This window comes from Nomascus leucogenys, chromosome 15, assembly GCF_006542625.1.
Source record: "Nomascus leucogenys isolate Asia chromosome 15, Asia_NLE_v1, whole genome shotgun sequence".
NCBI classification, from domain to species: Eukaryota; Metazoa; Chordata; class Mammalia; order Primates; family Hylobatidae; genus Nomascus; species Nomascus leucogenys.
The window spans coordinates 52,296,266-52,310,704 of record NC_044395.1 but is presented as its reverse complement, the minus strand read 5'-3'; the positions used below and the strand labels follow the sequence as shown (position 1 = coordinate 52,310,704).

Here is a 14,439-nt window from a genome sequence, read left to right as displayed (position 1 = left end):
ACTCTCCAGGGCTCAATGTTCCGGGCAAATAATTTGAACGGTGTGCACAGGCACCAAGGTGTTACATGCTTTTCTGTATTTTTCATTTCTGCTCAAAAATTTATCTTTTTATCTGCTTAACAAACACATACAACATTTTTAATTCAATTTAATTCCGTCAAAGTATCACTACCTCTATGAAGCCCTCACTGATTCATTTCTCTTCTCTTCCCAATCAAAATAATGTATTAAGAAATAGGTTAGTAATAGCCAATGTTTACTCATTCGTTTATTCCTTAAATATTAATTGAGCCTCTACCATATGAAAGCACTATGCTAACATTTTGTTAATCATTCACCACCACAACTCTCTGAGGTAGTTGTTATTTATATCCTCATTTTATAAAACAGAAAATCTTGGCCGGGTGCGGTGGCTCACGCTTGTAATCCCAACACTTTGGGAGGCTGAGGGGGGCAGATCACGGGTCAGGAGTTCAAGACCAGACTGGCCAATATGGTGAAATCCCATCTCTAATAAAAATACAAAAAAAAAGAAAAAAAAAAGAAAAAAAAATGAAAGTAGCCAGGCATGGTGGTGCGTGCCTGCAGTCCCAGCCACTCAGGAGACTGAGGCAGAAGAATTCCTTGAACGTGGAAGGCAGAGGTTGAAGTGAAATGAGGTGGCACCACGGCACTCCAGGACCAGTGCGAGACTGCATCTCAAAAACAAACAAACAAACAAAACAAAACAAAAAAATCCAGAAAATCTTTAAAGTTTAAAGAGATGCAGTATTTTTGTTCAAGTATCTCAATTTTTTTTACTTCTCTGTGGTTCCTCTGTATCCTGAATATGCATTCATTGTGGTATCTGCAGCACTCTCTGAAATTTTGCTTCACTTCTAAGTTGTGACTTACGATGATATAATTATTTGTATATCATGGTATACATGGTATATCATTTGCTAAAATTTATAGGCCATTATAGACTGTAAGCTCCACAGTAGTAGGAGAGATATCTACTTTATTTACAATTTTATTTTATTTTTATTATTAGTAGTAGTATTATTATTTTCGAGATGGAGTCTTGCTCTGTCACCAGGCTGAAGTGCAATGGCGCGATCTCAGCTCACTGTAACCTCCACCTCCTGGGTTCAAGCGATTCTCCTGCCTCAGCCTCCCCAGTAGCTGGGACTACAGGTGCCCGCCACCATGCCCGGCTAATTTTTTTGTATTTTTAGTAGAGACGGGGTTTCACCATGTTGGCCAGGATGGTCTCGATGTCTTGACCTCCTGATCCACCCGCCTCGGCTCCCAAAGTGCTGGGACTACAGGCGTGAGTCACTGCACTCAGCCAATTTTTTTCTTTTTTTTTTTTCTTTTTCTATTTTTTTTTGTTTGTTTGAAACCAAGTCTCACTCTGTAGCTCAGACTGGAGTGCAGTGGCACCATCTTGACTCACTGCAACCTCTACCTCCTGAGTTCAAGCAATTCTCATGCCTCAGCCTCCTGAGTAGCTGGGACTATGGTCTGTACCACCACGCTGGCTAATTTTTGTATTTTTAGTAGGGACAGGGTTTCACTATGTTGGCCAGGCTGGTCTTGAACTCCTGGCCTCTAGTGATCCACCTGCCTCTGCCTCCCAAGTGCTGGGATTACAGGCGTGAGTCACCGCACCCAGCCTGTTTACTATAATATTATACACTCAAGGCCTGACAGAATAGTACATAGTAGGCACTCAGTACATGATAGTCAAAGAAAGAAAGAAAGAGAGAGAGGAAGGAAGGAAGGAAGGAAGGAAGGAAGGAAGGAAGGAAGGAAGGAAGGAAGGAAGGAGAAAAGAAAGGAAAGAGAAAGAGAGAAAGAAAGAGAAAGAGAAAGAAAGAGAAAGAAAAGAAAAAGAAAAGAAAGAAAGAAAGAAAGAAAGAAAGAAAGAAAGAAAGAAAGAAAGAAAGAAAGAAAGAAAGAAAGGAGAGATAGGATACAAAAGGAAAGGAAGAAAGACAAATGCACAAAACTTTCGTCTCTGAGTCTCCACTGTTCTGTGCTGCTTCCCTAGATTAGTCTGCATTGGGAAGAAATGCCTCATAAACAATGATGGACATGTTTCTTCCCAAGGCTGACACTAACATCCTAGATGTACATTTTGGAACTCACTTTTGGGCACTATAATTTTCCATTTCCTTACCTATGATTATGGTTATATTAATTCTACAGATCCAAATGGAATGAAAACTTATTTGAGAATGACAGAAGTTGATTTTCAGACCTGCTGAGGAACAACATAATGACAGAGTCCTGTTAGTACACAGTACCCCAAATAACAGGAGTTTGGAAAAGAGCCTTGGGAGGAGCTCAAGTCATTACTATGGCCCTCTGTTATAGCAGCTGGAAATCACACTGCTGATTTCCACGTAATACTGCAAATATCTCTGAGGGCAAGATCCAAGCTCCCAGATGCTTAACAACCCTCAGGCACGTTCTGTACCACATGTGAGTCCCTGAACTATTTTAAAACATGCACTATTCTTCTTTATGCTTTATCAAGGATTCTAATGTTTAGTATCATTAGCCTCCAGTTTTAGGTTTTATAATATTTCACAGGATATTCCCAGTTAATTTAAGGGGTAAAAAGTAGTATCATGAAATTCTCAAAACAGCCTTAGTTTTAGTGGACACATGAACACATATAGGTACACGCATGCTCTTATTTTTGTGATAATATACCCAAGTGTATAGTACTTACACATCTCTATATAATTTAGATATTAGATATATGCTATGGATGCATATATAAATGGAAACAGATCTATAAATATACATATATCAGTAGTTTTGAGGACCTACTAGAAGTAAAGGAAATAAAATTTACATGAAAAAATAATTTATATGGATAGAATGCAGCATTCTTTGGAAGAACAAGCTGATATACTCTAGGACAGAAAAATTGGAATAATATAGAACTCTAATTTTTATATGTGTGCATATATATGCATATATATACTTATATATACATAAAATATATTAATATAAATAAGTAGTTAGGTATAGTGAGACATTTGAATATATATATTAAAGTCTGTGTGTATATATGTGTAGAGACAATTGAAATTATTTAACATAATGTATTTGAAAGTTCTCAAGCATTGGTGAAGACGGATTAATCAATTTAGCATAGCACTTTTATAGGACTGAAATGGTAAAGGGTGGAAGGGTCTAGTAAGTGAAGAGTGTTAAAACATTGAAAATCCTAAAAGATATGGTTTCATAGCTCCAGTATTTGTGGATCACTATTAGTCCCAGCCAATAATACAGTACATGTGAATGGGAGGGAAAATGTATAGAAATGCTTATGCAAAAGAATAAGGAGAGATGGTGGCTACCTCAATTTGTTGCCTTCTTATATGTCACTGGATCTCTAATTATCAGTATACAGTCTATTTCAATCCTTGAAAGCATTAAATGGCTGTAAGTTTCAGGCAAGTAGGAGGCATTGTTAAAAACTAAGCAGCTAAAAAGTTTCCCTCAGTTGATGAAAAATATACAAACATTTTTAGAGTTTACTTATTATAACCTAGTATTAGACATTTGGGTTTGGGAAATTACCATTTACGAAATACAAAGTATATTACATCTTGGATTAAAATAATTGCAACAATAAAGCAAGTTTGCTTTCTCTGCTCTGTGCAACAACCATAAGCTAGATGCTATTAAGTAGGCTTGTCTTCCTAGCCTATGTGAGCCTTGAGAATTTAATGTAATCAATACAGAGATATAAGCTAAAGACATTTAAATGAATGTATTTGTTAAAGAGTATATAGAGTGTTCACAATTGTTAAGACTTTTTATTCAGTTTAGAATTCATGTGAACTTTAAATAATAACTGCATTTCTACATGTCAAGCTCCATTTTAAGCCAAACCAGCTTAATAATAAAATGATAATATATTTTTGATTTAAATCAAGAGGCTGAGATGCTCTATCTCTCTAAGCAAAGCTTATAATTCCATGCAAATCAATCAAAAGCCATATATATGGCTATGCATATGTAACTATATTATTAGGACCAGTGATAAATGACATTCTTGGAAGTACTTTTTAAAAACTATTATTAAAATTAAAATATTCTCTGCACCTGTCACCATAACATTTTATTCATGATCAATATCTACTTCTCCACTATGCTAAAATCATAATGAAATTGAGATTGAATTTTTCTGCAAATACAGCTTTTCTTCTTTTCAATACATATTAAAGAACAGTCATTGTTCCGTATTTATGACAGTGACTACAGGTACATTTTATTTACATTTTACAGCATTTGCAGGAAGTTATTTTCTCTCCTTTAAATGAAGAGAGAAAAAAATGAGCCAATTTTATTTCTGATACAATGATAGTAGTCTGGGGGCTAGAATAACCTAGGAATCAAATTAAAGGTATCTGCACATCTGCTTTAGAAATGCATTATAGAAGAAAGAGAGCTATAGATGTTAATATAAACTTATTGCTTCTCCATGAATAAATTAAGTGCTTAATTCTTTTATTCTAAGTTTAACCATCCTCTATTTTGCTCTTAATTATTCCTTTTCTTTGTAAAATTAATTATTTAGTGTAAATAATTGTTCTTCTCCATAACTGAAAAGGCATACAGTATTATAAGAGTAAAATTAGAATAGCATACTTCAAATCACTGTTTTCTATAGCTAAAGAAACAAATATTCTTTTGCCTTTAAAGAGATGGAAAGTTTAGTTAAAATTTATTTTTTCTCTGCTCTTTAAAATAATAATAATAAATAGGCAGGACAGAACAAAAGTTAAAAATGATTAGAAGTAAAAGGGCTGCTAAAAGACTATGATAAAAAATAATATAACCTGAGGACTAGAGAAGTTGAACTTGGTGAAAAGTCAGTGAAATAAACTGAGCACAGCATCCCTAGACTTTCACAGGCCACCAGAGGTATGAGCCCACAAACATGTGTGAAAATGACAGGTTTTTCTTGGCCTAATATTTTACATACAGGCATACCCATGGTACTCTGCAAAGTTTCCAAGCCTTTCTAACCTTAAACAACTTGCTCTCACTTTCTTCAGATACTCAAGGGAAAGTCATAAGGAAAAGGCTCACCTGTGCTGGGCTGAACCAACCATGTGGGCAGGTACAATGCTCCCCACAAGTCCCTTTGCCCTTGGTGCTCGTCTTGTGGGGGCTTTTCCGCACACTGTCCCACAAGGTCCTGTTGAAGCTGGACCCCCCGGTCCTGTTTGAAGCTGGGCCCCCTGGTCCTGAGGAGGGCATGGTCTGAGAACTGTACCCGAGCCCCTGAGAGTTCCTCTGCCAGCCACAAGCGCAGTGGGCATCCCTGATCAGGGTGGGCGCGCTCCTGCCGGCATCCATCCCATCGGACCCCCGGCTGCAGCTGTGTTGCTTGGTGAGGTATGCATTCATACTGCACTGATGCCTACTCTTTCCTTTGGTCTGCTGTGCACAGAAATGTCTCCTCCCTCACACCCCTTTCTTCCAGGCAGTTGTAAAAGTCTTTTTTCCACCGAGGATCCCTCAGTATCTTTGACAGCTGCTATAAGCAGTGCATCGTGGGAGCAGTGGGAGCAGCGAGAGCAGCTCCGCACAGCATTATCTGCGGGCTGGTAGCTCTTTGTCAATAGATGACTCAACTCACAGAGCAACTTGACAGTATCCCTGCTCTAGGCAGAAGCAATCAATGCTCCACACAGCTGGGCTACAAGACTGTACACTGTGTTACAAACCCTTTTTGGATGGAGCCCTACAGTAAAGAATAACTCTTTGCTGTTTGGCATTCTGGCTTTTCCCTTTCCTTGCCGATCCCCACACAAAATACAAACCTTAGGAAAGAGAACTTATTATGAGATTCTTATGAGATTAGCAGGACCCTTCTTTCCAGAAAGGATGCATCTAGGCTTAAACTTTATAGCATAAGCAATAAAAAATGATGGGAAAGTTAACCTGTAAAGGAATTTTCAACATTTACAGGAATCACTTATCTAGAGAGAGATTTGCCAAGACACAGACCCAATCATGAAGTAACTGTATAAGATCATCAACATTAACTCTGAAGAACATAAATTCATTTGGAAAAATCATCGAGGTCACACCATTATACTAGAGTCCCTTAAAATTTGGAAGTTTAAATCACGATTATGCATTTTAATCCAAACATATATTTTTTATGCTATACACAATTATTAATTCTTTCTTATTCAAAGCAAGGCAATTTTCAAGGTTTAAAACTGATGGGTTGGGCTTATTTTAAAACAGTATTTTTCCTTACCCCAAATTATTCTGAGGGTTTCCTTTCAAATACTTTACCACAACAAATACATTCACCACAGAGAGAGTCTGCGTTTTAAAGTGAAAGATGCATCCAACTCTGCCATACAGTATTTTGGCTTCCAAAGACAGAATTTTCAAATTCTTTCACTGAAAAATGAGCTAATTTTTTCCAACTTAAAGCAATTGCCTTCCAAAGAGGATTTTTGTGTAAATTTTAGCATGCTTGCTGAATCCATACATAGTATTTTCAGTGAAGTGAAAGGCTAATTGCCACAACACTAATAATTTTTATTCTGTTTGAAACTTTCCACATCCATTTCCAAAATGTCTATCCTTATCACACATTACTGAGGAAATAATTTTGGTTTGATTGTGAAGCCAGTTACCATCCATGCAGGACCTAACAAAGATTATATAATCCTATGAAATAATTACTTTATCTGTAGACCATCAGAGGCCATCAAATCAAACTTCTCAGTGGCTTGACCAGGTGCTGGGGCAGTAGAGGCCTGATTTTTGCCTGAGCTGGCAAGATGCTAATTGCAAGGGCTGAGATCATAGCAAGTTCTACATTTGAACACTAAGACTCCCTGGATAAGTCACTGTTAAACTTAAAAATTTTGAAAGTAAGAAGTAGGATCTTCTTTTTCCATGTATCTCCATATAAGGGTACCTTTCCAAATTCTGCACAAGGGGCTGATATTAGCATTGTTCCCACCACAGAAGGTATTCAAAACATGTTTGTTCAATAACAATGGCCGGATATGTAAGTTGAGAGGGCAGGTTCTGGTCTATGTTATTGGCCATTTTTCTCTAAGCACCTTTCATACTGTCCACCACATAACAGGCAATAAATACATACATATGTTTGATGGATGAATGGATGGTTGGGTGGAAGCATAGAAGGAAGGTAAAAGAGAAATGAAGGAGTTGATACACATTTTTAAAATAATAATATTTAATTCAGCAATGTTCTAGAAACATAAACTATTCCTTTAAAGTTAACTTTAGTTCTGGTATTGAGGTATTCTTGTTAAGGAAATTTGTCAAAAATATATGAAACTTGAACTGTTGGGCAGAAATAACAAAGGCATTAATAGTTTTTGCCTTATTAAAGAAGATCAAGAAGTTAAAATCAATACCTGAAGACAGTGAGGACAAGGGAGAAAATTATTTCTCTCTCTCTCTCTCTTTCCCTCCCTCCCCCCTTTTTATTCTAGATTAATAGATTATACCTGAAAGAACTGTTGGATCAAATAAAGCCCTAGAGAACTTTAGGCTTTTCTGGTATAACCATGATGCATGGCTGTACAGTAGGATTTGATGTGATATGCCAATGCCATCACTCTCAAATGAGAATGTCAGAAAGTGATAAGTTTGGCTGTCTCCAATCTTATCTAACCATAGATGCTTCTCTAGTTTTTTAGGCAGATGTCATTGCACAAAGGCCCAATGGCATCTTCAGGGAACACATGTCCGGTTCTCACCCATTTGCCTCTCAAGTATAAGAATCAATCTACATAGACATAAGTCAGTGTGCATCCATCACAGTTTTGTAATGGTGTGTGCAGCTTGCAGCAAGGCAGAAACAATTTTCTGGCTTGACACTACTCAAGATATTGCAAATCTTCACAGGGACTTAAATCGGTTATGAATGGGTTGTTCAGAATGAGCAATTTCTTCCCATCACAAGGGCCACAGAATTTCTATTTTCATAACTTAGCATGTCATTTCTTTGTAGTTAAATAAATAGCATCCATTGCATAACTAATGTTATTTTGCTTAAAAGATCTTTAAGGCTAAAGCAAACTTTTATTAAGCTTACTAAAAGACTATATTGAAATCACTCCTTCAGTTTAGTACATGTAAAGTAATTCCATACTCCTATCTTTCCCTCCCCACAAACAAGACTTTTCTTTTCAAACATGACATTTGGCTTTCTGAGGACAGCCCACTTAAACAGATAAATATGTTCAACTAGCCCTCTGTACTATAAGACAGAGTCACTAATTAATGGTAATCCAATTTGATCAACTATAATTGGACAATTGTAATGACCATGAGATGACATGAAATTCTGGCCAAACAAGAATTAGCTATGCACAAGTACACATCCTATTTATCACTGTGATTTAACATGGGCAGATGGTGCACATGGCAATGCCTAGATGAGATATAACTTATTGAACTTTCTTTGACCTGGCACTGACTTCATAGAACAATCACTAGTTTCAAAGCAAGGGTTTAAGACTAATATCCTAGCTTGATTTGTTTAATAAAAAATAGCAAACATGGATAAATATATTGTACTGCACTAAAACATGATACAGAATCTTTTTCCAGATAAAATTTCCATCAGGCATCTTATGCATATGGGAAATAAAAATATTAACAATAAAAGGAGAGCTAAGTGCTTGCTAAAGAGTGACTGGTAACAGACATCCTTTTCAGCCACAAGTAATACACCGAATAATCATAAAATGCTTTGAAAAGTGTGTACAGTCTATTCCTATGATTGCAAAAACTAGAGATTCATAAATGCGAAGAAATCAGCATTCTTCTATATCTAATAACCTTTGGCCTAGACAATCTCCAGATCCAAGCACATTTCCTTCAAAATAAGAAAGCCAGGAATACATAAAGTATTTTAGACTCTAAAATTATTTCCAAAATATTTAAACTAATTTAGTCATAACTTCTGTGAGACAAAAACGAGCAGGAATTTAGTGTGGAAGAAAACATGCTTAATCGATGCAAAGATTTAACCAAAACATATGATTTAATAGAAAGTAGAAAAAACTTTTAAAATGTCCCAAATTGTAACTAGCATAGTAGGATTTGGGTGAGTGTTGATGGGGAAGGGGTTAATCTGAATTAATTACAAGTCTAAATTATAAAATGGTATTCAGGAAATGAAAATTTATTATATTCTAATGTACTTAGTAACACAATTACAGAAATCAGAACACTAATGATGTAACATTTCTTAAAGATTCTGAAAGAAACACTAGTAAAAAGGTAATAATCACTTAAAATTTGCATATTCTTGCAATTGAATCTAAGCGCTAAACTATACTTCTACCAGAAATTTGTTCTCATCCTTCAAGATCAAACTAATGTCACTTCTGTAAGCTTTTCAGATCCCCTTGGCATATTAAGTCATGCTCTACAGTATTTGTATACTTGTCTGTGTAAATATCTTTAACATTTATCTATTTCTTTCAATCACCATGATGACCACTGTGATATCTAACCCAGCATCATTTCTGTGTAGAACTGGTGAAACAGCTTTCTAACTGGTCCCTCGCATACACCCTTGCTCTAATTCTGTCTCACACAGCACCCAGAGTAATTCCTAAAATGCAGTTATGATCAGGTCCTTTATCCTTGATACCTGTCAGTTAAATGTCATTTTCTGGGACTCTTTATCCTCATAGATAGTATAATCTTTAAAGTAGTTTGGATGGTCTTTAATCATGCCCCATATGATCGGGCCTCTGTGGCTTTTTACCAGTCTTGTCTGTGCCTCACACTCTTGCTCTGTCCTCCAACCATACAGGCCTCGAATACTTGCGCTCAATCCTACCTTGTGGCCACGGAGGATGTTCTTTTCTCCACTTCATACTTTCACATAATTAATTCCTACTCACCCTTCTGTAGGCTGCATCAAGAGGCAACTCCCCCAAAGCCACCCTAAATAAACATACGGTATAATCTAAAAAGAAGTGGGCTTACTATGCAACACAGCTCCAGAATAAAGCTTCTAGTCTTTACTTCCAACCAGATTGCCATCCAGATCTCTTTTACTCAGAAATTCTGGTGTCCTCCCTGTCCTTTGGAGTTCAACTTGCATATCATCACCTCCTCAAGAAAGCATTCCCTGAACACTGGGTCACCTTCCAGGATAGCTCATGTCATCTTTCCATTAAACATTCACTTAGCACCTGTGCTTCTTAATTACAACACTTAACAAAATTGTATTTAAAACAAGAATTACACTATAACTTAGTTTGTACCCTTTTCCCCAAACAGAAAGTAAGTGGTTGCTAGTAGGGCAATGAGAGAGCTCTCTTATTTGCAACTGCATCCTTTGAACTCAGCACCAAGTGTTTAACCCTAATTGAAATAAATCAAACATGGAAGAAGACAAAAGTATCTTTCAGTGATCACATCAATATAGGTATTCTGGTCTGTGTTCTACTTCTCAGTGTAAAATCAATAAATAAGCATTTTGATTTTAAAAACAAAATGGCAGTGTGTTCCTATAGTCAGCACTTTAGTGGAACATTTAGTGTGGCTGAGTGTCATAAGTGTATGAACTCATTTTTCAAAGAAATTTCCTAGTGGTCTTAGCACTGAAGCTGAAGCAGCTTCTGTTTATTTTAGCAAGATATTAATTCGTAAAATCTGCACTTCCTGGCAGCTGTGCATTTCTCTCAAGCTTTTTCAAGAGTTCTCCCTTTATAGCTAGATAGTACAAAAGAGGGAGCAATTCCCTAAGTCAAAAGCCAGTTAGTGGTAAAACATGAAGAGAATCCTAAACTCTAAAGTCATATTAATTTTAAAATAATATAAGCCAAAAGTCATAATAAATTCACAAGATTTTTTTTTTGAGACAGTCTTACTCTGTTGCCCAGGCTGAAGTGCAGTGGCAAAATCTCAGCTCACTGCAACCTCCACATCCCAGGTTCCAGAAATTCTCTTGCCTCAGCATCCCGAGTAGCTGGGATTACAGGCATGCACCACCACACCCAGCTAATTTGTGTATTTGTAGCAGAGAGAGGGTTTCACCATGTTGGCCAGGCTGGTCTCGAACTGCTGATCTCAAGTGATCTACCTGTCTTGGCCTCTCAAAATGCTGAGATTACAGGTGTGAGCCACCACGCCCAGCCAATAATTTCAGAAGATAATAAAAGTGTGCATCAAAGAATATAAAGGCATGGAAATATCTCCTCTAATCAAGTCACAAATTTAAAAAATATTAAACAATTATTATCCATAGCAAGTATTTTCTTTAGCTTTTTTTTTTAAGTTGTGGTAAAAACCAAAAAACATAAGATCTACTCTCTTAAATTTTTAAGTGTCCAATATAGTGCTTTTAACTATAAACACCAGATTGTAAAGCAGATCTCTGCCACTTTTTCACCATGCATGATTAAAAGTCTACACCCATTGAACAACAAAACCCCATTTCCTCCTCCCCCAGCCCCTAACAATCACCATTCCACTTTCTATTTCTTTGAGTTTGACTAGTTCAGATACTTCTTATAAGCAGCATAATACCATATTTGTCCTTCTACAGACTATTCCACTTAGCATATTGTCTCTAGGATTCACCCTTGTTGTAGCATATGATAGGGTTGCCTTCTTTTTTATGGTTGAATAATATTCTGTTGTATATACATAGTATATTTTGTTTATCCATTCATTCATCAGTGGACATTTAGGTTGTTTCTACCTCTTGTCTATTGTGAATAATGCTCAATGAACATGAGAGTACAAATCTATTTTCCAGATCTTGATTTCAATTCTTTTGAATAAATACTCAAAAGTGGTATTGTTAAATTATATGGTAGCTCTATTTTTCAATTTTTGAGGAAACTGCATACTGTTTCCCATAGCAACCGTACCATTATACATTTCCCAAAACAGTGCACAGGATTTCCAATTTCTCCACATCCTCAACAACATTTTTTTTGCTTTCTTTTTTCCTTTTTTTATTTTTTTTTTGATAATGGCCATTCTAACAGGTGTGAGGTGATACCTCATTGTGATTTAAATTCACGTTTCCAAGATGATTGGTGAGGTTGAGCATCTTTTCATATACCAAATGGCTATTTGTGTATCTTCTTTGGAAAAATATCACTCAGATCCTTCCCATTTTTAATCAGATTATTTGTTTTTTGGCTATTGAGTTGTAGGAGTACCTTATGTATTTTGGATATTAAGCTCTTATCAAGTATATACTTTGCAAATATTTTATCCCATTGTATAGGTTGCCTTTTCACTCTCTTTATTGTTTCTTTTGCTCTGTAGAAGTGTTTTAGTCTGAGGTAGCACCACTTGTCTATTTTTGTTTCTGTTTCCTGTGCTTTTGTTGTCATATCCAAGAAATCACAGTAAAGACCACTGTTGTATAACCTTTTCTTTATATTTTTATCCAGGAGTTTTACAGTTTTAGGTCTTATCTTCAGGTCTTTAATTTGAGTTGATTTTTGTGGGTGGTATAAGATAATTTAATTCTTTTGCATATGGATATTCTGTTTCCCAACATTATTTGTTAAAAGAGACTCTTCTTTCCCCATGTGTAGTCTTGGCACCTCTGTAAAAGATCATTTGATTTTTATCTGTGTGGGTTTATTTCTGGGCTCTCTATTCTATTTCATTAATTTGTATGTCCAGCTTAGTGCCATACTGTCTTGATTACTGCAGCTTTGTAATATATTTTAAAATCAGGAGGTATAAAGTTTTCAGATTTACTCTTCTTTCTCATGATTGTTTTGGCTATTTGGGGTCCTTTGTGGTTCCATATGATTTTTTTTTAATTTTCCTATAACAAATACCATTGAGATTTTGATAGTGGTTACATTGAATGTGTAACTTACTTTAAGTAATATGGACATTTTAACAATACTATCTTTCAATCCATGCACATTTATATTTATTTGTGTCTTTAATTCCTTTCAGCAATATTTGGTAGTTTTTAGTGAACAAATCTTTCTTCTGTTAAATTTGTTCCTCAATATTTTATTCTTTTTGATAGTATTGTAAATGGGATTGCTTTCTTAATTTCTTTTCAGATATTTTACTGTTCGTGTATAGAAACACAACTAATTTTTGTATATTGATTTTATATCCTATAACTTTGTTGAATTTTTAAATTAAGTTCCAGATTTTTTGTGTGTGCAGTCTTCAGAATTTTCTACCTATAAGATCATATTATCTGTGAACAAATATAATTTTACTTCTTCCTTTCCAATTTAGGTTTCTTTTGTTTTTCTTGCCTACCTACTCTGGCTATTACTTCTAGTACTATGTTGAATAGAATGGTGAGAGTGAACATCCTTGTTCCTAATTTTAGAGGAAAAGCTTTCAGTTTTTCACCATTGAGTATGGTGTTTAGCTTACGACTTTTCATATCTGATTTTTATATTGTAAGGTAATTTTCTTCTATTCCTAATTTGTTGAGTTTTTTTTTAAAATTTAATTATCATACTTTAAGTTCTAGGGTACATGTGCACAACGTGAAGGTTTGTTACACAGGTGTGCCATGTTGGTTTGCTGCACCCATCAACTCGTCATTTACATTAGGTATTTCTCTAATGCTATCCCTCCCCCAACCCCCCCACCCTCCAATAGGCCCTGGTATATAATATTCCCCTTTCTGTGTCCATGTTTTCTCATTGTTCAACTCTTACTTATGTTTTTTTAAATGAAATAAATGTGTCAATTCTGTCAACTGCTTTTTCTGCATCTATTGATATAATTGCATTATGTTTATATTTCATTCTTTTAATGTGATTTATCCAATTGATTAAATTTCATATGTTGAACCATTCTTGCATCTCAGAAATAAATTCCACTTGGCCATGGTATATGATCTTTTCAATGTGCTGTTAAATTTCATTTGCTATTATTTTGTTGAGAATTTTTGCATCCATATTCATTGACAATATTGGTGTGTAGTAGTATTTCTGTGATTTTTTTTCTAGCTTTAGCATCAGGGTAATGCTGGCCTCATAAAATGAGTTGTGAATTGTTCCTTCCTCTTCAATATTTTGGAAGAGTTTGAGAAAGATTGACATTAATTATTCTTTAAGTGTTTGGTAGAATTTACCAGTGAAGCAATCTGGTCCTAGGCTTTCCTTTGTGGGGAAGCTTTTGATTACTAATTTAATCTGCTTATTGTTTATAGGTCTATATAAATTTTTTATTTATTATTCAGTTTTGGAAGATTATGTTTCTAGGAATTTGTTCATTTCGTCTAGGTTATCTAACTTTTCATATAAGTGTTCCCAGTATTCTTATAGTCCTTTTTATTTCCATATAACCAGTAATAATATAACTTCTTTCATTTTAAAAAATTTTAGCTATTTGAGCCTTCTCTTTTTTATTGATTAATGTAGCTAAAGCTTTACCAATTTTGTAGATGTT

General features: G+C 35.4%; 1 protein-coding gene across 17 annotated transcripts in view; it reads right to left on the bottom strand.

Annotated features, from left to right (window-relative positions):
- Window positions 1-14,439, bottom strand: part of DLG2 (discs large MAGUK scaffold protein 2) — a 2,190,999-nt gene that overhangs the window by 859,780 nt on the left and 1,316,780 nt on the right. Inside the window, exon 1 of one of the 17 annotated variants that reach the window (XM_004090601.2) lies at window positions 5,101-5,615. The exons of the other annotated variants lie outside the window; for them this stretch is intronic. Within the exon in view, the coding sequence (XP_004090649.1) occupies window positions 5,101-5,421 (321 nt within the window). The 5' untranslated portion in view covers window positions 5,422-5,615. Of the gene's footprint in view, window positions 1-5,100; window positions 5,616-14,439 lie in introns of those variants that run through there. 17 annotated transcript variants of the gene reach the window in all.